At 47.1% G+C, this 24,615-nt stretch overlaps 1 protein-coding gene across 1 annotated transcript in view; it reads left to right on the top strand.

Moving 5' to 3' along the window:
• The first annotated feature begins 4,659 nt into the window (after nt 1–4,659).
• Nucleotides 4,660–24,615, top strand: part of FUZ (fuzzy planar cell polarity protein) — a 68,071-nt gene continuing 48,115 nt past the window's right edge. Inside the window, exons 1-5 of the mRNA XM_089659333.1 lie at nt 4,660–4,860; nt 7,886–8,007; nt 16,180–16,264; nt 19,145–19,213; nt 21,422–21,526. Of these exons, the coding sequence (XP_089515459.1) occupies nt 4,774–4,860; nt 7,886–8,007; nt 16,180–16,264; nt 19,145–19,213; nt 21,422–21,526 (468 nt within the window). The 5' untranslated portion in view covers nt 4,660–4,773. The remainder of the gene's footprint in view (nt 4,861–7,885; nt 8,008–16,179; nt 16,265–19,144; nt 19,214–21,421; nt 21,527–24,615) is intronic.

Here is a 24,615-nt window from a genome sequence, read left to right as displayed (position 1 = left end):
CTCCATCTTGATCAGCCACCACCAGTGTCCCAGCGTGCCCAAAGGTCTTAGAGGTCTTCTTGGGAGTCCCTGAATACCGCCCAATTCACTCAAGTGGTTGAGTGGAGTTATTGGTTGTCATGATTTCCATCAGTAAGGTGCTTGTTTCACATATGGAATTTAATTACCTTACCCATTCGGATAAAGATGGTGTATGTTGGGATCACCGGTGTCAAGGGATGACTACTCATCCAAGCCACCCAAGTGTTTGGACAAGTACAGCTCCAGCAGTAAAGTGCTCCTTTCACATGATGGAATTTAATTACGTTACCCATTCAGATAAAGATGGTGTAAGTTGGGTTCACCAGTGGTGAGAAGACAGTAAGGTGGACAGTAAGGTAGTTTGAGGAATATCACAGATCCATGAGCCTTGTCGCTCGGAGCTGCACAAGTAAAATGTAGTTCCAGAATTGCTGAAGGGGAGGGCATACCCACCAGATATGTGTGGTGGTGCCCATGTCCTTTTGGCATCGCCAACATGCGTTAGCTTTACCTACCAGAGCCCAGGATGAAGAGTATGTTTCCGTCACTGTGCTGAAGAAGCACTAAAACAGACTACTGTCTTGCATGGGCTCCAAGGGCTGCAAAATAAGTGCAAAGGATTTCCTAGAATTACTATTGGTGTTACATTTTTATTATTATCACTGTTTCACACTTGTGCGACTTTGGACACATAAAGTTGCATGACAAGGTGCAGCCCATTGTTTTCAATTCAGAAATATGCGACTTAAAGTCGCTGCGACTTTGAAAAGGTTCCTGCACTACTTTAATGCAGCTTGAGTGCCAGAGAATGTAAAGTCGCACCAAAGTCACATTGAAATCGCACTGGAGGCACCCAAGTGTGGATGGACCCTAATGTACTGTGTACTTTTGCATCAGAACTTCTTTTCTACCCATATGAGTCAATGGAAATGCTAAAGTAGATCGATGCAGCTTACATCGCTGGCCCGGTCCCTGTGTGCTGAGATGACTGACTCATGAGTATGAGCAACAGTGACGTCATCCCGTACTGACCAATGAAGATGGCTGAAGACCAACACGCAGCAGAAGATGCCAGCGTTGGCGAGGGACTGGGACCAATGAAGGAAAGGTAAAAAACATGCAATTGAGCTGCATTTATACTGCCCCCAAATCACTCCACAAAAGCAGTGGACAGGGATAAATAAAACCTTGTGGCGCAGCAAAATTGACTGCTCAAAACAGGTGATGAGGATGCAAAATAGTGCCTCCTCCCTCTTGTACAACCCCATCTATAGGGCGCTCTACCTTGGATCACTATTGGCTATTGCAAGGGTAAGACGTCATTAACACATGCGTACTACAGTGTACACCCGTGCCAGAGCCGTGTTTACCTGAACAGGGATGCACAGGTGTTTCAGCTGAATGGACATAGTCGCTGCTCCCAATAGGACATCTGTAATGCTGGGGGTGGGTGTCCCTGAATGTAGACATGTGTGCGGGTGATTTACTAAACCTGCAAAATCTGGGGGCATCCCTGAACAAGGGGGTCCCAAAAGCTTGCAGTTAAGCAGTCCCAGGTGAAGACTAGTTGGGTCTCGCACCTGACCACCCTCTCCCCTTTTCTGGCCCAGGGGGGTATAGGAGATCTCACACTGTCTTGTCTCCGCAGTGGGTTGTAGCTGCTTCCAGGCCTTTTGCTGAGCTGGCTCCTTCCCTGCTGTTCAGGATGTCCTCCCTAAGAGACAGTGGAACAGTAGAGATCCTCCCGTCCAGCAACCATGCCTGAACGTAGGCTCCCCTCCCTGGGGTATACCTTCCCAGGCTCAACACTCCAGCCTCCTCTCAATTCATCTTCTCCTGACTCCCCTCTCTCCACAGGCTTTTTCATATATGAGGGTTGCCCTGGTCACCATGCCCAGCCTCCTACCTGGGGATTGGCCAAGGTCCCTCAAATATGCAGATCTTCTCAGGTTTCTAGAAAGGTGGAAGGGTCCAGAAACCCTGACCTGTAGAGCCACCCAGCCTGCCTCACTCCAAGGTTGACTGATCCCCAAACTGCTACTCAGCCTCTATATAAAAATAGAAGCCTATCTAGCTAACTTGGAGGGGCTTTATAGAGGGATATGCTTTGTTCATATTTCATGTCCAAAGTTTACAGCCACTTTAAGGGGGAGTAGCTTGCGGGGAGTAAAAAACACAGCTCAACTGCGTGTTTATTACTACTTCTCAACAGCAAGTGCCTATCATTACAATAAGCCCCACGGCCTCCCACACACGGACAGTGAGAGGACAAAACATGTTGGGTGTAAAATTCTGTGAGACCAGGAAGGTGTAGGTGCCGTGTACAGCCTGCCATGGAAGGTAATAGTCGTACATGGCTGTAGACGGTGATGTTTCTGCACACGCTGCGTATATCCAAAACTTCCACGTTCAGGAAATACGTTGCACGTACATTTGCCTCCCACACACAGGCACTGAGAGGACAAAACATGCTGGAGTAAAATTCTGGGAGACCGGGAAGGCGCAGGTTCCATGTACAGCCTGCCATGGCAGGAAATAACCGTACGCGGCTGTAGTCGGTGATGTTTCTGCGCACGCTGTGTATATCCGGAACTTCTAAGTTCAGGAAATACGTTGCATTCACATGAAATATGTTGCATGCACATTTACTTCCCACTCACGGACAATGAGAGGACGAAACGCGCTGGGAGTAAAATTCTGGGAGACCGGGAAGGCATGGGTGCTGTGTACAGCCTGCCATGGAAGGAAATAGCCATACATGGCTGTAAACGGTGATGTTTCTGCACACGCTGCATATATCCGAAACTTCCACATTCAGGAAATACATTACATGCACATTTGCCTCCCACACACGGACAGTGAGAGGACAAAACATGCTGGGCGTAAAAGTCTGGGAGACCGGGAAGGTGCAGGTGCCGTGTACAGCCTGCAATAGAAGGAAATAGCCGTACGCAGCTGTAGACGGTGATGTTTCTGCACACGCTGCGTACAGTATAACCAGAACTTCCACATTCAGGAAATATGTTGTATGCACATGAAATACATTGCATGCACATGCACATTTGCCTCCCACACACGGACAGTGAGAGGACGAAACGTGCTGGGCATAAAATTCTGGGAGACCGGGAAGGTGCAGGTGCCGTGTACAGCCTGCAATAGAAGGAAATAGCCGTACGCAGCTGTAGACGGTGATGTTTCTGCACACGCTGCGTATTATGTGGAACTTCCATGTTCAGGAAATACATTGCATGTACATGCACATGAAATACGTTGCACACACATGCACATTTGCCTCCCACACACGAATAGAGGATGAAACGCGCTGGACGTAAAATTCTGGGAAACCTGGAAGGCACGGGTGCCGTGTACAGCCTGCAATAGAAGGAAATAGCCGTACATGGCTGTAGACGGTGATGTTTCTACACACACGGCATATATCCGGAACTTCCACGTTCAGAAAATACGTTGCATGTACATGCACATGAAATACGTTGCACACACATGCACATTTGCCTCCCACACACGGACACTGAGAGGACGAAACGTGCTGGGAGTAAAATTCTGGGAGACCGGGAAGGCGCAGGTGCCGTGTACAGCCTGCCATAGAAGGAAATACGCAGCTGTAGACGGCGATGTTTCTGCACACGCTGCGTATATCCGGAACTTCCACGTTCAGGAAATACGTTGCACACACATGCACATTTGCCTCCCACACATGAATAGAGGACGAAACGCGCTGGCCGTAAAATTCTGAGAGACCGGGAAGGTGCAGGTGCCGTGTACAGCCTGTATATCCGGAACTTCCACGTTCAGGAATTACGTTGCACACACATGCACATTTGCCTCCCACACATGAATAGAGGACGAAACGCGCTGGACGTAAAATTCTGAGAGACCGGGAAGGTGCAGGTGCCGTGTACAGCCTGTATATCCGGAACTTTAACGTTCAGGAAATACGTTGCATGTACATGTGCAGGAAACCTCAATCCTTTTATTCACCGTTTAGGTGAGTACAGCCATTCCCACGTACAGCGGGCTGTATCCTATAAACACCCGGAATTTTACGCCCGGCATATTTTCAGCCTCTTGCCGTCTGCATGCACGAGGCCTAACATGTGTCGTGACGCAATAAAACGCGGCAGGTTCAGGTTTTTTGGCACTCTGCCGGGCCAATTAGCGGGTAACGGTGTGAATGTGCCCCGAATGTTGGTAAACACATCCAATCCCATCATACAGCGAATGTGTCTGACAGGAATGCCCAGTGCCCGACAATGCAGTCAATCAGGACCATGACAGGGTTTATTGGATGGAATTCTCCGGGATATCATCACCAGGAGCTCAGTGTGAGGTTCAGTCAGCACTATTCACCGTATTTACTATGACTGGGAAGTCTGTCAGCACTCCTCCCAGTGTCTCCCATCCCCCTCCTCTCCCGCCGCAGTCCTCATACTGCAATCCTCTAGCACAAAGCCAGCCTGCTATATATACAGCACTGCGCTACTGGCGCCTACCACTTCACCCCAACCGCGGGGGGGGGCCGAGCTCGTCTGCGCCCTCCTGTGGACGCTCGGTGCTGGGTCCGCCCACCGCCAGATGACTACCCCCACGTTCACGCCTCCCCTCCTCTCTGTTGCCAAGCGACAGCTTCTTGCAGCGCTGGCGTCTTTTCCCGGCGTGCACCGGGCGCAAGATGGCGGCTTGGATCCGTGTGATGGGGAAGATGAGGAGGGGAGGTGCAGAGATGTGAGAGGGATGGAGGAGTCTGCGGTGTTCCTCCTGTGCCTGACGGCCAGCAGCGGGGTGCCCCTGTATTGTCGCAGCAAGAGCAGCAGCAGACAGGTAATCACACAGAGGGGGGACTACAAGTCCCAGCATGCTTTGGGTCTTGGTCTTTTCTGTAGAGGAGCTGTGCCAGCACAGCCAGAGGGACTTTATAGAGGAACTAGCCTGCTTTGGGAGCCTCCATAGGGCGATCTACAGTCCCAGCACAACCAGGGAGCCTCTACAGAGGAGGCCACCAATCCCAGTGTGACCAGGGAGCCTCTACAGAGGAGACCTCCAATCCCAGCGTGACCAGGGAGCCTCTACAGAGGAGGCCTCCAATCCCAGCGTGACCAGGGAGCCTCTACAGAGGAGGCCTCCAATCCCAGCGTGACCAGGGAGCCTCTACAGAGGAGGCCTCCAATCCCAGCGTGACCAGGGAGCCTCTACAGAGGAGGCCTCCAATCCCAGCGTGACCAGGGAGCCTCTACAGTGGAGGCCTCCAATCCCAGTGTGACTACAGAGCCTCTACAGAGGAGGCCTCCAATCCCAGCGTGACCAGGGAGCCTCTACAGAGGAGGCTTCCAATCCCAGCGTGACCAGGGAGCCTCTACAGAGGAGGCCTCCAATCCCAGCGTGACCAGGGAGCCTCTACAGAGGAGGCCTCCAATCCCAGCGTGACCAGGGAGCCTCTACAGAGGAGGCCTCCAATCCCAGCGTGACCAGGGAGCCTCTACAGAGGAGACCTCCAATCCCAGCGTGACCAGGGAGCCTCTACAGAGGAGACCTCCAATCCCAGCGTGACCAGGGAGCCTCTACAGAGGAGGCCTCCAATCCCAGCGTGACCAGGGAGCCTCTACAGAGGAGGCCTCCAATCCCAGCGTGACCAGGGAGCCTCTACAGAGGAGGCCTCCAATCCCAGCGTGACCAGGGAGCCTCTACAGAGGAGGCCTCCAATCCCAGCGTGACCAGGGAGCCTCTACAGAGGAGACCTCCAATCCCAGCGTGACCAGGGAGCCTCTACAGAGGAGGCCTCCAATCCCAGCGTGACCAGGGAGCCTCTACAGAGGAGACCTCCAATCCCAGCGTGACCAGGGAGCCTCTACAGAGGAGACCTCCAATCCCAGCGTGACCAGGGAGCCTCTACAGAGGAGGCCTCCAATCCCAGCGTGACCAGGGAGCCTCTACAGAGGAGGCCTCCAATCCCAGCGTGACCAGGGAGCCTCTACAGAGGAGGCCTCCAATCCCAGCGTGACCAGGGAGCCTCTACAGAGGAGGCCTCCAATCCCAGCGTGACCAGGGAGCCTCTACAGAGGAGGCCTCCAATCCCAGCGTGACCAGGGAGCCTCTACAGAGGAGGCCTCCAATCCCAGCGTGACCAGGGAGCCTCTACAGAGGAGGCCTCCAATCCCAGCGTGACCAGGGAGCCTCTACAGTGGAGGCCTCCAATCCCAGCGTGACTACAGAGGAGGCCCCCAATCCCACCGTGACTACAGAACCTCTACAGAGGAGGACTCCAATCCCAGTGTGACCAGGGAGCCTCTACAGAGGAGGCCACCAATCCCAGCATGACTACAGAACCTCTAAGGAGGAGGCCTCCAATTCCAGCGTGACTACAGAGTCCCTACAGAGGAGGCCACCAATCCCAGCTTGACCAGGGAGCCTCTACAGAGGAGGTCTCCAATCCCAGCATGACTACAGAGCCTCTACAGAGGAGCCCACCAATCCCAGCGTGACTACAGAGCCCCTACAGAGGAGGCCACCAATCCCAGCTTGACCAGGGAGCCTCTACAGAGGAGGTCTCCAATCCCAGCATGACTACAGAGCCTCTACAGAGGAGGCCTCCAATCCCAGCGTGACCAGGGAGCCTCTACAGTGGAGGCCTCCAATCCTAGCATGACTACAGAGCCTCTACAGAGCAGGCCTCCAATCCCAGCGTGACTACAGAGCCTCTACAGAGCAGGCCTCCAATCCCAGTGTGACTACAGAGCCTCTACAGAGGAAGCCACCAATCTCAGCGTGACTACAGAGCCTCTACAGAGGAAGCCTCCAATCCCAGCATGACCAGGGAGCCTCTACAGTGGAGGCCTCCAATCCCAGCATGACCAGGGAGCCTCTACAGTGGAGGCCTCCAATCCCAGCATGACCAGGGAGCCTCTACAGTTGAGGCCTCCAATCCCAGCGTGACTACAGAGGAGGCCTCCATTCCAGCGTGACCAGGGAGCCTCTACAGTGGAGGCCTCCAATCCCAGCGTGACTACAGGGCAGGCCTCCAATCCCAGCGTGACTACAGAGCCTCTACAGAGGAGGCCTCCAATCCAAGCGTGACCAGGGAGCCTCTACAGAGGAGGCCTACAATCACAGTGTGACCAGGGAGCCTCTACAGTGGAAGCCTCCAATCCCAGCGTGACTACAGAGGAGGCCTCCAATCCAGCATGACCAGGGAGCCTGTACAGTGGAGGCCTCCAATCCCAGCGTGACAACAGAACCTCTACAGAGCAGGCCTCCAATCCCAGTGTGACTACAGAGCCTCTACAGAGGAAGCCTCCAATCCCAGTGTGACTACAGAGGAGGCCTCCAATCCCAGCGTGACCAGGGAGCCTCTACAGAGGAGGCCTACAATCACAGTGTGACCAGGGAGCCTCTACAGTGGAGGCCTCCAATCCCAGGGTGACTCCAGGCACAGGAAGAACATGCAAACTCCAGGCAGGTGCTGCCATGGTTGGGATTTGAACCAACGACCCAAGTACTGCCAGGTGGAAGTGCTAACCATATGACTGCTTTGACTGGTCACAACTAACAACATAATTGTATACAATGGATGGCATGTTAGGAAGCCATCCATTGTATACAATTGTCATGTGATCTGTTGTGATTGGTCACAGCGGTCACATGACACTGGCAACGGGGCGGGGTAGTGACATGCCATCGGCTGCGTCCCGTGGACAGTCAGCTGCGCGTGAGCGGCTCGTTTTTACACGACGTCATTTGATGCCCAGTCACAATGGAGAGTGCCCCGCCCAGGCGTCAGTCTGCCATAGGCCGGGCGGGAAGGTGTTACATCCACTCCTGCTTTTCATGGTGATATTTCTTTGTTTTCCAGCTGACTTTCTCTGTGATCGGATCGCTGAACGGCGTTCACATGTTTGCAAACAACCAAGATGTTCTGCTGACTGCTACCCGGACAGAGAACAGCAGAGTGCTGTGGAGAACCTTCCATGACAGGTGAGTGGCAGGTGACAGCGACAGGTGACAGCGACAGGTGACAGCGACATTGCTTGTAATGTGTATAGAAGATAAACGCATCCAAGAGGCGCTAGGACTGTGATGTGAGTTCATACAAAGGGTTTGCAGAGCTCGCTGGCCATTCCGAACAGACAGGGCTCCCCTCCAGGGGGTATCCAGAAAAAAAAAAACATGCACAAATGGAAGGAACCCCAGACCAAAGGATAAGAGTCCAAATTCATTTATAGGTATGTACTAAACAGCCAACGTGTTTCGGGAGGTCTAAGAGACTCCCCCTTCATCAGGGCTTCAGTTACAATAAGTACCTTGAATGGCCTCTAGAACCTTCCTGTATGAATCTGTGCCAAGAAGCTGATTGCCAGCTCAGGAGAGATATACTGCTGGCTCATGCAGATACTGCTGGCTAGTAACTCTCCTGGCCTGGCAGCCAGAAGAAGCCGGGTAGAAGATGCCAGTGGGGGACATCAGACCGTTGAAGGGGAGGTAAGTATTGTGGACCTTAGTTCAGCTTTAACCCCTTGCCTACCGGGCACTTATACCCCCTTCCTGCCCAGGCCAATTTTTCAGCTTTCAGCGCTGTCGCACTTTGAATGACAATTGGGTGTTTTTTATTTTTTGCGGTATAAACAAAAAAGAGCAAAAAATTTGAAAAACAAAAAAAATTTTCTGTTTCTATTATAAAATTTTGCAGACAGGTAATTTTTCTCCTTCACTGATGTGCGTTTATGAGGCTGCATGGATAGGCGGCCCTGATGGGCACGGATAGGCGGCCCTGATGGGCACGGATAGGCGGCCCTGATGGGCACGGATAGGCGGCCCTGATGGGCACAGATTGGCGGCATGGATGGGCGGCACTGATGAGGCCGCACGGATAGGAGGCATTAATAGCTGGCACTGATACGTGGCACTGCTGGGTACAAGTGGACGGCACTGCTGGGCACTGATCATTAGTGCCGATCCCTTCGCTGACAATTACCGGTTCTTGGCAGTACTTTCCTCACGCTGTGACAGCGCGAGGAAAGTGCAACTGATAACCGGCAACTGAATTTACCGGTGATCTGTTGTGTCATTGGACACAGCTGTTCACGTGGTAAAAGGCCGTCGTGATTGGCCGTTTACCACATCCTGTGATCAGCTGTGTCCTACGGACACAGCAATCACTGGCGGCGCAGGGTGTATGCCGCTGGGGGCGTGTTCTCGAATGACGTCGATGGAAGTCGTCCCAGAACCAGACAACCACGCTGTAGCTGTCCTTCGGCTATAGCACGGTTGGGAACTGGTTAAAGGATAAGTTTGCTCTTACATATGGTGAATGTCCCCGATCGTGCAGCTGCCGCCCGCTGCCTCCCTTCCCTGTGACAGAAGTATGGGGAGAAGTTCCCCGTACTAGCTGTCAGTTTTCAAAAACACCATGGCCGTACGGGGCTCCGCCCACACGTCCCCGTCATTCACTGTGAATGAATGGACTACAAGTCCTGACAGCTGTTATGACCGCGCACTTCCCTGCACTGAAGTTCTGGAAAGTGGCGCAAACAAAGCTGGAGGAAGGGACTGTAAGGCCTGTTTCACATGGTATTCAGCTTGTATAAGAGCAGCATGAACAGCAAACTTTTACAAAGTATTTGAACTTTCAGCTTTGTTGACTCTTTCAAACCTTTTGGTGCCGGAGACGTTTTTTGCTGCTTCTTTTTTTTTTGCACGTTTAAGAAAATTACGTTAAAACTGAAGTTTGCAGAAACCCCCAAAACATTATATATTTTTGAAAGCAAACAGCCTAGAGAATAAAATAGTGATAGTTCCAGTTTTTTGTCACACAACATTTCCGCAAATATCTAGGAAAGGCAAAAAGTTAACGAAAAATATAATTAATTTTAGGGCTCACAATTGCAATAAATTACCCAGTTTTTTTGTAAAATATAAAAGGCGAGGTTGCTCCGAGTAAATAGATCCCCAGCGTGTCAAGCATTACATTAGCATGAGCCCGTGAAATGGCGACAGACTTTAGCACCCTATATTTTTTTTATAGGCGACCTGCTTTGTTACTAGGATGTTGCCGAAAAGCTCCCAGCTGTTACTGCGCACTCCCACCTTCACAGGAACCCCGCACATGATAGGGCCACCACCTGCTTTGTTACTAGGATGTTGCCGAAAAGCTCCCAGCTGTTACTGCGCACTCCCACCTTCACAGGAACCCCGCACATGATAGGGCCACCACCTGCTTTGTTACTAGGATGTTGCCGAAAAGCTCCCAGCTGTTACTGCCCACTCCCACCTTCACAGGAACCCCGCACATGATAGGGCCACCACCTGCTTTGTTACTAGGATGTTGCCGAAAAGCTCCCAGCTGTTACTGCGCACTCCCACCTTCACAGGAACCCCGCACATGATAGGGCCACCACCTGCTTTGTTACTAGGATGTTGCCAAAACGCTCCCAGCTGTTACTGCGCACTCCCACCTTCACAGAAACCCCGCACATGATAGGGTCACCACCTGCTTTGTTTCTAGGATGTTGCCGAAAAGCTCCCAGCTGTTACTGCCCACTCCCACCTTCACAGGAACCCCGCACATGATAGGGCCACCACCTGCTTTGTTGGGGCATTTCTGTGCTCAATGCTACTGCAACAGGGGAGAGAGAACACATGACGGGAGGGTTACATCAGCTAGGAGTGTCTTAGCAACATCCTAGCAACAAGGCAGGACTGGAAGATGCCATGGAAGTTTTTCAGCCAGGCTTTGGGAGGTATGCAAATGGTTTACATCTATAGCAAGGGCATTATTCAACTTTGGTCAAAGTTCCACAGTTTGTTTTTATTTACAGATTTCCCTTACCAGCATAGGCAGCTTTTTTAGTTCATGTGAACTGACCCTTTGATGATTATTATTATTATTATTATTATACAGGATTTATATTATTATTATTATACAGGATTTATATTATTATTATTATACAGGATTTATTTATTATTATTATTATTATACAGGATTTATATATTATTATTATACAGGATTTATATATTATTATTATTATACAGGATTTATATATTATTATTATACAGGATTTATTTATTATTATTATTATACAGGATTTATATATTATTATTATTATTATACAGGATTTATATTATTATTATTATACAGGATTTATATATTATTATTATACAGGATTTATATATTATTATTATTCAGGATTTATATATTATTATTATTATTATTATACAGGATTTATATATTATTATTATACAGGATTTATATATTATTATTATTATACAGGATTTATATATTATTATTATTATTATTATACAGGATTTATATATTATTATTATTATTATACAGGATTTATATATTATTATTATACAGGATTTATATATTATTATTATACAGGATTTATATATTATTATTATTATACAGGATTTATATATTATTATTATACAGGATTTATATATTATTATTATTATACAGGATTTATATAGCGCCAACAGTCTGCGCAGCGCTTTACAATATAAGGGAGACAGTACAATTACAATACATTTCAGTACAGAAGGAATAGGAGGGCCCGGCTCGTGGAGCTTACAATCTAAAGGAAGGGGGAGGGGATACAAAAGGTGATAGCTGCGGGGGATGATCTGACGGAGGTGATTCAAGTACAGTTCTTAGGTGGAGGTGGGGTAGATGATAAACTCCAACCTGTATTGGTATGTCATTATTAATTTCTACCATTTTATTGGCCAAGTGTTGCAGCCATCCTCATTGTTCTCTTTATTCTTGTTAAAAAATAAAAATAAAAAAAAAATAAAGACACTGATTTTTTTAATGCTGTGGCATTAAAAAATCACATAAAATAAGGGAGAACTCAAGTCATTCGTTACCTACTTGAGGACCAGGGGCGGACTGACAACTCATGGGGCCCCCGGGCAATAGGGGATCATGGGGCCCCTGTGCCCTTGCCCACACTCAAAAAAGCCTATGAAAAAGGTACCAGGGGCATCTCATGTGACCCCCCTACTGACCCCGGGCCCTCGGGCAGTGCCTGAGTTTCCAAACGGTCAGTCCGCCCCTGCTGAGGACATCATGTTCTAAATAAAATTTCCAGGATGAATGCACTTCACAAAGTGTATTTTTAATGAGTGCCTATTTGAAGGTATTTTTGTAGTGTTTACCTTGACGTAATCACAAAATCACTTTTTTTTTTAATACTTGTTCTTTCACATTGTTAGTTCAGTAGAGTGTACATCCGTATCAGTCCCTGCCCTCAAGGAGCTTACAATCTAAGGTCTCTAACTCACATTCGTACACATACTAGGGTCGGTTTTGACTTAAGCCAGTTGAACTACCAGCATGTCTGGAGAAAGAAACTCAAGCAAAGGGAGAAAGTGCAAACTCCATGCAGATAACATTCTGGACAGAATTCAAACCAAACACCCCAGTGCTGCAGAAGAGCTAACCACTAAGCCACCTTGCTGGCCTGCTATGTTTATATGAGAAAAGTTCACTTTAACAGCTATTGAAATGAGATATAAGCCACACAGGCATTGCATTGTCGTAGGTCTGGTTCAAACAGGCAGCTCTGCCAGCAGAGTTTCATGTGGGCACAGCAGCGTATTCATTAGATTGGATTGCTATGCCTCCTGAATTCCAGGGAAAAGCACTCTGCAGCCAGGGGCGGACTGACAACTCCATGGGGCCCCCGGGCAATAGGGGATCATGGGGCCCCTGTGTCCTTGCCCAAACTCAAAAAAGCCTATGAAAAAGGTACCAGGGGCATCTCATGGGGCCCCCTACTGACCCTGGGCCCTTGGGCAGTGCCCGAGTTTCTAAATGGTGAGTCCGCCCCTGCTATCTATCTATCTATCTATCTATCTATCTATTTATCACCTATCCTGGCTTCAGCTAATAACCAAATCTTTTATCTCTCCTATCAATTCATCCCCCACAGTTATTACCTTTTGTACCGCATGCAAAGAAACAAAAAAGAGGGCGCACCGGAGCCTGAGGAAGAGGCTAAGCCTCGAAACGCGTCAGCCATTTGGAGGTCTACAAATCCCAACACAGATATCATCCAGTTTGATTGGATCTTGCTGTACTTCACATGATGTGCCTTTTGATATTTTCTCTGACCCCGGGCCCTCGGGCAGTGCCTGAGTTTCCAAATGGTCAGTCCGTCCCTGTCTGCAGCATTTTAGAAATCGCAGCCCGCACGGGAACTGCAAGTGCAGTGTGGATCACAGTGCGAGAGCGATTTCCAGTGCGCACAACATCCCATTAGGATAAATGGCACCCGCACTCTGTGCGGTGGGTGTGACTGCAGAGCTAGGTGCAACCCCGCAGCGGGAACCACACCCGCACAGATGTGAACGTAGCCTTAAAGGATAACTTCACCTTTAGTAACATGTTACACTCATATTCAGTGCCCTGACCGGATTCCCCATTATGACAGCGGGCATGAGATCCTCTCCCAGCACCCGCTGTCACAATTCAAGTATAGCCCGGAGCTCCATCCACACAGCCGAGTTATTCATTCACAGAGTTCTGTACCGGCAGCCATTGCGGAAGTGCTAACCATTTGGCCACTGTGCTGCTTTATATATATATATATATATATATATATATATATATAAATTATTTACAGCAAGCTGTATATTAAAAGTGTAGAAAAAAAAATTTAAATTATACATTCTCATTTAAAGCCACCAAATTTCTACAGGAAACTCAGCTATGCCCCCTACTGTACACGGTCTGATGCGCCATCTTTACCTTTTAGCTTGATGGGAGTAAATCCTGATGTAGACGCAAAAGCTGATCACAGCAGCTTTGTCTTCAATGAGCCATTTAACAACATCTTGTTCCAGTGATCATTGATGCTTTGGAACTATATTGTCACGTTTTCTATGCTACAACTTTTATAGGTCCCTAGACTTCTTTCTGCAGCAGATCTGAAATGTAAAGCCGATCTAAAGTTTTGCCGTCACATACAGTTAGCAGTAAGAAATGATTTAATGCAAAATGGATTACAGGACCATTAAAGAGGTGTTATGTTCATTTTCCTGTTATGTGCCTGCTGTACCATGTACTTATATGAAAAGCGTCCTCTTCTCTTTGTATGGCTTCCTTTGTGTGAAATCCCTGGTGTTCCTGCCAGCCTCTCTGCTTTCCTATTAAAAACTGACCACAGTAGGCATGAGAGCACAGCATGGTCAGTGTGCTGAGAACTCAGCCTGCTCTCCTCTAGTGATCATACTTGTGCTGACACGCCTCCCCCCCTCACAGCTATTCACATTGGAAAATCATTGTACTGCTTTTTCTCCTCCCCCACCTCTCTGAGCTGAGAACTGAGGGAATGTTATCACTTATAAAACAGGGAAAAAAGTATTTATGTTTATATATACACAAATCTTTTGCCTTTCATTTCTATTTTAGCCCGGGTTCACACTGATGTGGTCCGGAATTCTTAGCATTTTCTGTGCAAATTCCGCACGGCATCAGAATCGCACCCCGTTCATGCAAACCGCTGCGGGTATGTATATTAAGTTAACAACACCCCGAAATCGGTCCACAAAACGCGGGGCGATGTGCAGAATCAGATCACATAGGTGTCAATTCCCATGAGATCCGATTCCAGTGCGGACCCAAAAAAGGGTCCTGCACCTTTTTGGTGCAGTTGCGGTGCGATTTGAGCCATACAAAATGTATGGCTCAAATCGCACCGCACGGAATGTGGTGCGGTTCCTGTGCGAATCGCATGTGATATACCGCCAGGGGCAGACTGACCATTTGGAAACTCAGGCACTGCCCGAGGGCCCGGGGTCAGTAGGGGGCTCCATGAGATGCCCCTGATACCTTTTTCATAGGCTTTTTTGAGTTTGGGCAAGGACACAGGGGCCCCATGATCCCCTATAGCCCGATGGGACCCATGAGTTGTCAGTCTGCCCCTGTATACCGCACATGTATGAACCTAGGCTTAGGGCCGATTAACACTAACAGTTGCACAGGAAGGCGCTGTGCGTTTGTGTGATTTACATGCGGTTCTACTCAATTTCTCTCCATTAATTTTGAATAGTCTAAAATCGCACCGCGCAACAAGTAGTGCATGCGCTACTTTTTAAAACGCACTGCTACTGGATCACATGGTACAGAAGTACCATGCGATCAGGTGCAGGCAAGCGCACTGCGTTTTCAACCTGCGTTTGGAGTGTTAATGTTTTATAGACACCCATTGCAGATGGCGAATGGAGTGCGTTTTGCATGCGGTGTGACTTGTACAGCAACGCACAGCGTGTTTCTGTGCAGGCATGGTGTGAACCGGTCTGCAAACTGAATGGGCTGTTTTTTAAGATGAGGGTTTACAATCCCTTTTAAGTAGTGGATGGGTATGGATTATTTTTGGAAAATAGGAATAGCTTTTTGTGACACTTTAAAGCCGAGTTCCACCCAAAAGGGGGAGTTCCGCTTTAAAGATTGGTCCCCCACTCCCCATTAAGGATTGGCACCTTTGGGGAGCAGGGGGGGGGGCGGGTACCCGAATTTGACAGGTACCCACTTCCGCTGCGAACGCCTAGGCGATCGGAAACGGAAGTTGTCCTCCCTCCCCGAAGTCTTGTGGAACACGTGACAGGTCCCAGAAGACTACGGGGCCATTCAGGAAGCGCAGCGCTACTCGCGCATGCGCACTGCGCACCCGGCTGTGAAGCCACAAGCTGTCACAGCCGGGTGCCAACGCTGAAGATGCCGGCCTCCTGGAATACAGGACGGCCGGTGAAACGGGCTGTGGGGGACACACCACGGGATCATGGGACAGGTAAGTGGTTGTTTTTTAAAAGTCAGCAGCTACAGTTCTTGTAGCTGCTGACTTTGATTTTGGAAGTGGAACTCCGCTTTAAGAATGAATGGCTGGTTCACTTTATGCTGCAGCTACTGCTCCACGCAAAGACTAGGCAAACCAGGGCCAATCATCACTAGCGATTCTTCTGATCTGAACAGCGATCACAATGGTCTTTGCATTGGATTTCTGCAGATGATTACAAGAGTTAAAAAAGATTCTCAGCATTTCACAACGTCATATAAAAGCAATGTCACCCGACGTTTGTACAATACTGTGATTCATTGTTAAACCTTTTATCAGAAATTCTTTTATTTTAATTTGGTGTTTTTTGCAGCATCAACCTGATCGTGATGTCATGTGATAACAACGCCAGTGACCACTCATTGAACAAACTTTTGGAGAATGTATTTAGCGCCATGGTAAGTGAATCAATACTCTCTGGATACAACTTTTTCAAGTCCAGAGTTCTCTCTATTATGGGTTTAGGATCCAGTCATACCAGCTACCACTTTATAACGCAGCAGCCGGGGTGCGGTCCAGCGGGAATCACTGCTCTGTACCACACTATTCCTTTTCGTTTAAAAAAAAAAAAAAAACTTTATTGAAATGTCACAGACATTTCATTAAACCCTTGGCGCCGGCGCCTCCTGGCCCTTTCAGGGGTTTTAAATTCAGGGAGGCGGGGCAGGGCTTGTTATCATATGACTACTGTGATTGGCTGTTACTTGCGATCAGGAGCTTTCTGTTGGCCATGGCTCTCAGCACAGTTCTGTTTTTGTTTGGATATGCACATATGCGGACTCTCAGCATTAAGGCACACCCGCCAAGAGGCTGCATATATGCATGCGGCCGGTGGGAAGAGGTTGAATTAAATTTTTGTGGGGTTTTTTTGGGACTGCTTGTTTGATGCCAGCTTTTCTGCCATTGACTCTATTGTTCTTCCTATCTCAATATTATATATATATATATATATATATATATATATATATATATCATGCTGGAATTTGTAGTCCTTCACTTTTGAGGGATTTGACCCCGCTCAAAAATGAAGGACTACAGGTCCCAGCATGAACTCCTCAGAGCTGAGGATGATACACCACCACCCCAAACTAGTGAAGGCCTATGGGTCCCAGCATTAACCCAAGAGATCTCAGGGGTCACATCTTTAGATCTCGGGCTCATGCTGCGACTTGTAGTCCTTCATTTTGGGGGGGGGGGGAGTCACATCCTTAGGTCTCAGGGGATCATGCTGGGAATTGTAGTCCTTTGCTAATTGCCTGGAGCCACCGGGAGTGTGTGTAAATCTGACAAGCCAACTTCTGGCTGTCAGATCAGAACAGTCCGGCGGCACTGGATTGCTTTTATACACCTCAGTAATGGGCATGCCCATGCACGTACCCTATCCATGGCTTGCGGGCCCTGGATCGGCATAGTGGGTGCCGCCGGATAGAGGGGAGGGAGCAAAAGGAACATACGTCCACACTCCTCCCCTTCTTGTTGCTGACCTGGAAGAGATGTGTAAAATGTCACTTCTGGGTTCTCCTGTCAGTTTCCCCAACCAATATGGTCAGGGTAGAATATAATGCAGAGTGATCTGCATTGCATTACATTCAGTGGAGCACAGGGAAGACAATTTAGACCCCGGATGTCTCGTTTAACAGAACCTGTCACCAATAAATCATCACATAGGGTATTTTCCAATTGTAAAAAATGTTACATCCAAGCATTTAAAATCCCCCCCCCCCCCCACAAAAAAAAATTGAGACACCCCACCCTCACAAATGCACCTACGAACATGCTTATGCATGAAAACGTTGATTGCAATGCATGTGTTTCGTATCACGCCAGAGTGATAGCAGTAATTCTACTACCAGTCCTCCTCCATAATGCTAAACTGATGACCTATAGAGGGCTTTTGAAGTGTTGCCTATAGAAAATATCAGGTACTGATATTTGTTCCCATTTCACAGGTGCACGCAAATTTAAGATTTGACATGTGTGGTATTTATTTACTCAGTGCAACCTTGTCTTTTATATTTTACCAAAAAAGTAGGTAATTTATTGCGTTTGTGTTCCCTAAAATTAACTTTAGTGTATATTTTGCAATTTTCAGTCTCCTAGACCTTTTACGGTAATATTGTGTGACATTAAAAAAATTGGAGCTACCACTATTTTCTTCTCTAGGGCAGGGGTGTCAAGCTCCATTTCATCACGGGCGTATCAGCATTATGGTTACCCTCAAAGGGCTGGTTGTATCTGTATCCCCATTACATCAGATGTCAAGAATCCTCCACCCTTCTGAGCATCACTGTGCACCCCCTTTGGGGGCAGAGCTGGAATGCAGAAAGTGCAGGGTCTGGAGGAGGATCAGAGGAGTGGAGTCAGTTATCAGAGAATGCTGAGACCAGGGGAGGCAGAGATGAGGCGGTGCTGCAGCTGCACTAAGAGGTGCAGGATTTGGCAGAGGAGTTCCATTCTCCTCTCAGCTGCTGACTGCTGAGACAAGGTGGGGGCAGAGACAAGGGGGTACCTGCAGGAGAGGTGCAAGGGCCACATGAAATAGCCTGGAGGGCCGGACTCGGCCCACGGGCCTTGTGTTTGACACCTGTGTTCTAGGGTGTCTGATTTCAGAAAATATATAAAGTTTCGAGGGTTCTTGCCATCTTCAGGCCTACAATTATTTATTTTAACCTCTTCACACCGGCCGCACACAAGTGTGTGGCCTCCCAGCGTCTGGGCCTAGACGCCGAGTGGCCGCACATTTGCGTTCTATTAAAAAAGGACATATGTGCCGAGAGCGTGCGCTCCCAGCACACATGTCCGGTACTCACGGAAAGGTCCAGATCTCCTCTTCCGATCGGGACCTTTCCCAATCATGTGACCGCCGTGACACGTCACGGCGGTCACATGACCCTAAACCCCGCCCCGCCTCCTGGCTTCTGGAACCCTTAAAGGTCCAGGAGGCGCCGGCGTGAAGGGGTTAAACATGTGGAAAAACCACAAACACAGCTCTTGCAGCGAAAGTCAACTCGCCACACGGTATGTTTTTATTTCTACAATACTGAGACTTCGATCTGTGTGCAGTAGGGTTCAGGATTCTCTATTTTGGCTTGGAAATCCAGGTTTACACATATGAGTTTTTATATATGTCATGAGTTTTTGTCACCTGGATGTGTGTGCTGTGAGGCAAATAATACATTTAGGAAGCAGGTTTGCTTTATATGTGATGCACTTGTATATACAGCTAATTTGGTTTTGCACATTTATCATACAGATCTGTAACATGTATTCATTTTTAGGTTCTTGTAATTGGACTGGATGATCTCATGAATATAAAAAATGTAGAACGACTAAAGAAAGACTTGCGGGTAAGTGAGCCACTGCTTGGGGAATACAGATGTGGATTTTATTTATTTCAGGTACTTATATAGCACTGTCCATTTACGCAGCACTTTACATATATATTGTACATTCACATCAGTCCCTAACCCTCAAGGGGCGTACAATCTAAGGTCCCTAACTCACATTCATACATACACATACTAGGGACAATTTAGACAGGAGCCAATTCACCTACCAGCATGTCTTTGGAGTGTGGGAGGAAACCCACACAGGCACAGGGAGAACATGCAAACTCCTGGCAGGTGGTGCCGTGACTGGGATTCGAACCAACGACCCTAGTACTGCCAGGCGGAAGTGCTAACCATTTAGCCACTGTGCTGCCCTATTTTGAGCTTGATTTGTTAAAAGTGTTGGGGCAAAGCCTGTGAGAGTAGGGAGAGGGGAGGAAAGACCTGTAGCTGGGCATTGCGCTGGATCTATAGAGCAATCAGGTGAGTGTTAGGGATGGGGGAACAGGTAGCAGACATTTTTTAGATTTTTTTTTTTTTTTTTACCTTAATGCAAAGAATGCATCAAGGTAAAAAAAAAAAACTTTACAGTTTAGAACCACTTTAAAGTGACACTAAACTCTGGTTTTAAAATAATTATATTCAATTATATATTCCTAAAGTGGTTGTAGAGGCTGAAGATGTTTTACCTTCATACATTCTATGCATGAAGTTTAAAAACCCTCAGTGTGCAGCTCCCCTTACCTGAGTTTGATCTTGATCCCGCTCTGTGCACGGGAGCAGTGACTGTTCTGGGTCTCTCTCTCCTCATTGGCTGAGACACCGCAGCGGGAACCATTTGTTCCCGCTGCTATCAATCACAGCCAGTGAGGAGGAGGCTGGGACAGGGGTGATCCACGCTCAGTGTGTCTCATAAACACACAGAGCGAGGCTCGGGAGCAGGAACGCTTGCTGTGGGGGCACTCAGCAGGGGGGAGGAGCCAGGAGCACCAGTGGGGGGCCCTGAGAAGAGGAGGATCTGGACTGCTCTGTGCAAAACCATTACACAGAGCAGGTGAGAATGACATGTATGTTTTTTAAAAACAAAACAAAAACTGAGCCTTTAGTGTAACTTTAATTCTAAAAAGTCCTTCTGTTGCTCTCCGCCTCCTCCAAATTCCTGATTTCCTGTTAGAGGGGGGCTGTGTTTGTTCTCCATGGTCTCACTGTATGTAGGAACAAAGCCACCCCCTCTTGCTCCCTCCCAAGATGGTTTATGGACTATGGGATTTGTCATGTGCATAGACTGTAAGCTGTTTAGACTGTAAGCTTCATGAGCAAGGCCCTCCTATTCCTTCTATATTGCACTCTTTTGTAATTGTACTGTTCCCCTCAGGGGCGGACTGACCATTTGGAAACTCGAGCACTACCCGAGGGCCCGGGGTCAGTAGGGGGCCCCATGAGATGCCCCTGGTACCTTTTTCATAGGCTTTTTTGAGTTTTGGCAAGGACACAGGGGCCCCATGATCCCCTATAGCCCGGGGGCCCCATGAGATGTCAGTCCGCCCCTTTATATTGTAAAGCGCTGCGCAAACTGTTGGCGCCATATAAATCCTGTATAATAATATTAGAGGAGTGCACATGACCACAACTAATGTGCACTTCTGGTTCCAAACAAATGGACGCGAGAGAGAAAAGGAGAGGTTCTAGAGCTCACAGAGCTAGTTAGGAGGAAGAAAAACGCAGTTAGCAGCAGCAAATGGATTACAGGGCTATTAAGTAGTGAATGTGTATAAATTCTTTTTTAAAGATTAAATTGATACTAAAGGTAATTTTTTAAAAATAACAAACATGTTATACTTACCTGCTCTGTGCAATGATTTTGCACAGAGAAGCCCCGATCCTCCTCTTCAGGGGTTCCTGCCAGTGCTCCTGTCTCTCTCCCCCTGCTGAGTGTCCCCATAGCAAGTGACACTTGTGTGTGCTCGCTCATGAGCCAAGCTCTTTGTGGCTTTTAACACACAGAGGGTGGCTTAGTCCCGCCCCCAGCCCCCTCCTTACTGGCTGTGATTGACAGAAGCGAGAGCCACAGAAGGTTTTTTTTACCTTCATGCATAGAGTACATGAAGGTAAAAAACCTTCAGCCATTAGAACATTGTTTAGTGATTTTTCAAGCTTTTCTAGAACATATCTTTCTTATAAATCTTATACATGTTTAATGTCAATTGTTTTTGTTTCTCAATTCAGTCTTGTTACAAGTTGATTGACAGCTTCCTAACTGAATCGGAGAAGATGGGAGACCTAACACAATGTGTAGACTGTGTCATCGCTCACGATGCGGCTATTCTCCAGGTTGGTGTGCATTTTATTGGAACAATCAAATGATCAGCTTGACCACAGTATTTTACGCTATACACCTTTAAATTATTATTTTTAGGTATTACCTTCTATGTATATTGTAAAGCGCTGAGCAAATTGTTGGCGCTATATAAATCCTGTATAACAATAATAATAATATATAAATCCTGTATAATAATAATAATATATAAATCCTGAATAATAATAATAATATATAAATCCTGTATAATAATAATAATAATAATATATAAATCCTGTATAATAATAATATATAAATCCTGTATAATAATAATATATAAATCCTGTATAATAATAATAATAATATATAAATCCTGTATAATAATAATATATAAATCCTGTATAATAATAATATATAAATCCTGTATAATAATAATAATATATAAATCCTGTATAATAATAATAATAATAATAATAATAATATATAAATCCTGTATAATAATAATAATATATAAATCCTGTATAATAATAATAATATATAAATCCTGTATAATAATAATAATATAGGTAAAGGCCAAACTTTTTTTTTTTTTTTTTTGTGAATAGAATGGGGAATGGTTAGAACCTCTGTAACATTTTTATTGCTGCTTGTGTCCCTGCTGGGGGAGTTTAACCCTCTGTTTGTCCTGGTGACCATTTTCACGAAAGCAAAATATAAAGGAAATTCAGCATATTAGAGAGGAGGAACTACAGGAATTCCTCCAATGATGACAGCTGTCTAAGACCGGAATATATACTATATTGCCAAAAGTATTGGTCGGCCGGCCTTTACACACACTAACTTTAATGGCACCCCAGTCTTAGTCCGTAGGGTTCAATATTGAGTTGGCCCCGCCCTTTGCAGCTATAACAGCTTCATCTCTTCTGGGAAGGCCGTCCACAAGGTTTAGGAGGGTGTCTATGGGAAGGTTGGACCATTCTTCCAGAAGAGCATTTGTCAGGTCAGGCACTGATGTCGGGGGAGGAGGCCTGGCTTGCAGTCTCCGCTCTAATTCATCCCAAAGGTGTTCTATGGGGTTTAGGTCAGGACTCTGTGCAGGCCAGTCAAGTTCCTTCACCCCAAACTCGCTCCTCCATGTCTTTAAGGACCTTGCTTTGTGCACTGGTGTGCAGTCATGTTGGAACAGGAAGGGGCCATCCCCAAACTCTTCCCACAAAGTTGGGAGCATGAAATTGTCCAAAATGTCTTGGTATGCTGAAGAGTTCTCTTCACTGGAACTAGGGGGCCAAGCCCAACCCCTGAAAAACAACCCTACCCCATAATCCCCCCTCCACCAAACTTTACACTTGACACAATGCAGTCAGGTAAGTACTGTTCTGGCAACCACCAAACCTAGACATGTCCATCGGATTGCCAGACAGAGAAGCGTGATTGGTCACTCCAGAAAATACATCTCAACTGCTCTAGAGTCCCACGGCACCACGGCTTCTGATGCTTTTCATTGCACTTGGGATGGAAGGCTTGGATGCAGCTGCTCGGCCATGAAAACCCATTCCATGAAGCTCTCTACACACTGTTGTTGTGCTAATCTGAAGGCCACACCAAGTTTGGAGGTCTTTTAGCTATTGACTCTGCAGACAGTTGGCGACTTCTGCGCACTGTGCGCTTCAGCATGCGCTGACCCCGGTCATTTTATGTGACTTGGTGGCTGAGTTGCTGTTGTTCCCAGTTGCTTCCACTTTGTTATAATCCCACTAACAGTTGAGCGTGAAATATTTAGTAGCCAGGAAATGTCACGGATGGACTTATTGCCCAGGTGGCCACCTATCACGGGACCACGCTTGGAGTCACTGAGCTCCTGAGAGCGACCCATTCTTTCACCAGTGTTTGTAGAAGCCGTCTGCATGCCTAGGGGCTTGATTGTATACACCTGTGTCCATGGAGGGGATTGGATCATCTGAATCACATGATTTGGAGGGCTGGCCCAATACTTTTAGCAATATAGTGTACCTCACATTATAAACATTTTCCTTTTTAAATAGACCCAGGAAGTGAAGTAACTTTAAAATTGTTCTTGTACATTATTATTATATAAATTAATAGTTAATCAGTAATTCACTTTCATTTTGGAGTTTAACCCCTTGCCTACCGGACACTTTTACCCTCTTCCTGCCCAGGCCAATATTCAGCTTTCAGCGCTGTTGCACTTTGAATGACAATTGCACGTTCATGCAACACTGTACCCATTTGAAATTTGTATTTTTTTTACACAAATAGAGCTTTCTTTTGGTGGTATTTAATCACCACTGGGTGTTTTATTTTTTGCTAAACAAATGAAAAAAGGCCAAAAATTTAGAAAAAAAAAAAAGTTTTCCTTTTTGTTTCTATTATAAAATTTTGCAAACAAGTAATGTTTCTCCTTCACTGATGTGTGTTGATGAGGTGGCACTGATAGGCTGCACTGATGGGGCGGCACTGGTGGGCATTGATGAAGAGGCACTGATGAGGCCGCACTGATAGGAGGCACTGACTGGGCAGCACTGCTGGACAATGGTGGGCAGCACTGCTGGGCACTTTTGGGGCTGTACTGATAATCAGGGTACTAATAATCAGTGCCATGATTATCCGCGTAGCTGTCTCCTTTCACAGTTGCTGGTTATCAGCTGTACTTTCCACACGCTGTGACACCATGAGGAAAGTACTGCCGATAACCAGCAAGTGTGTTTACATGGTAATCAGCTGTGATTGGATACAGCTGATTACATAGTAAAAGGCCACTGTGATTGGCCCTTTACCATGTCATGTGATCAGCTGTGTCGAAAGGACACAGCAATCGCAGAGAGCACCAGGTGCAATCCGCTGACATTTTACCATACTTTATCTCTTTAAAATTACAGATTGTACTTCAAACATCTTGTTTGGGCTGAAGCGCAGTGCTGTTTTCTACTTTGAAATGCCAAGCAGCCCTGCCAACTGGATTACAAAACTTCCCCTAACCCCCACCCTGGTCTTTGTCACCCCAAATGTATACACATTGATTTTCTTTTCCCGCAACACAATGCTTCTGCCCTAACTCACTGCCTAAATACTGGGGTTGATTTACCAAAGGCAGATAGGCTGTTCA

Source organism: Staurois parvus, unplaced genomic scaffold (assembly GCF_062004578.1).
Source record: "Staurois parvus isolate SC_StPar_1 unplaced genomic scaffold, SC_StPar_1.0 ptg001149l, whole genome shotgun sequence".
Classification (NCBI taxonomy): domain Eukaryota; kingdom Metazoa; phylum Chordata; class Amphibia; order Anura; family Ranidae; genus Staurois; species Staurois parvus.
The sequence above is the reverse complement of the archived record's forward strand: the minus strand, read 5'-3'. Positions and strand labels throughout refer to the sequence as shown.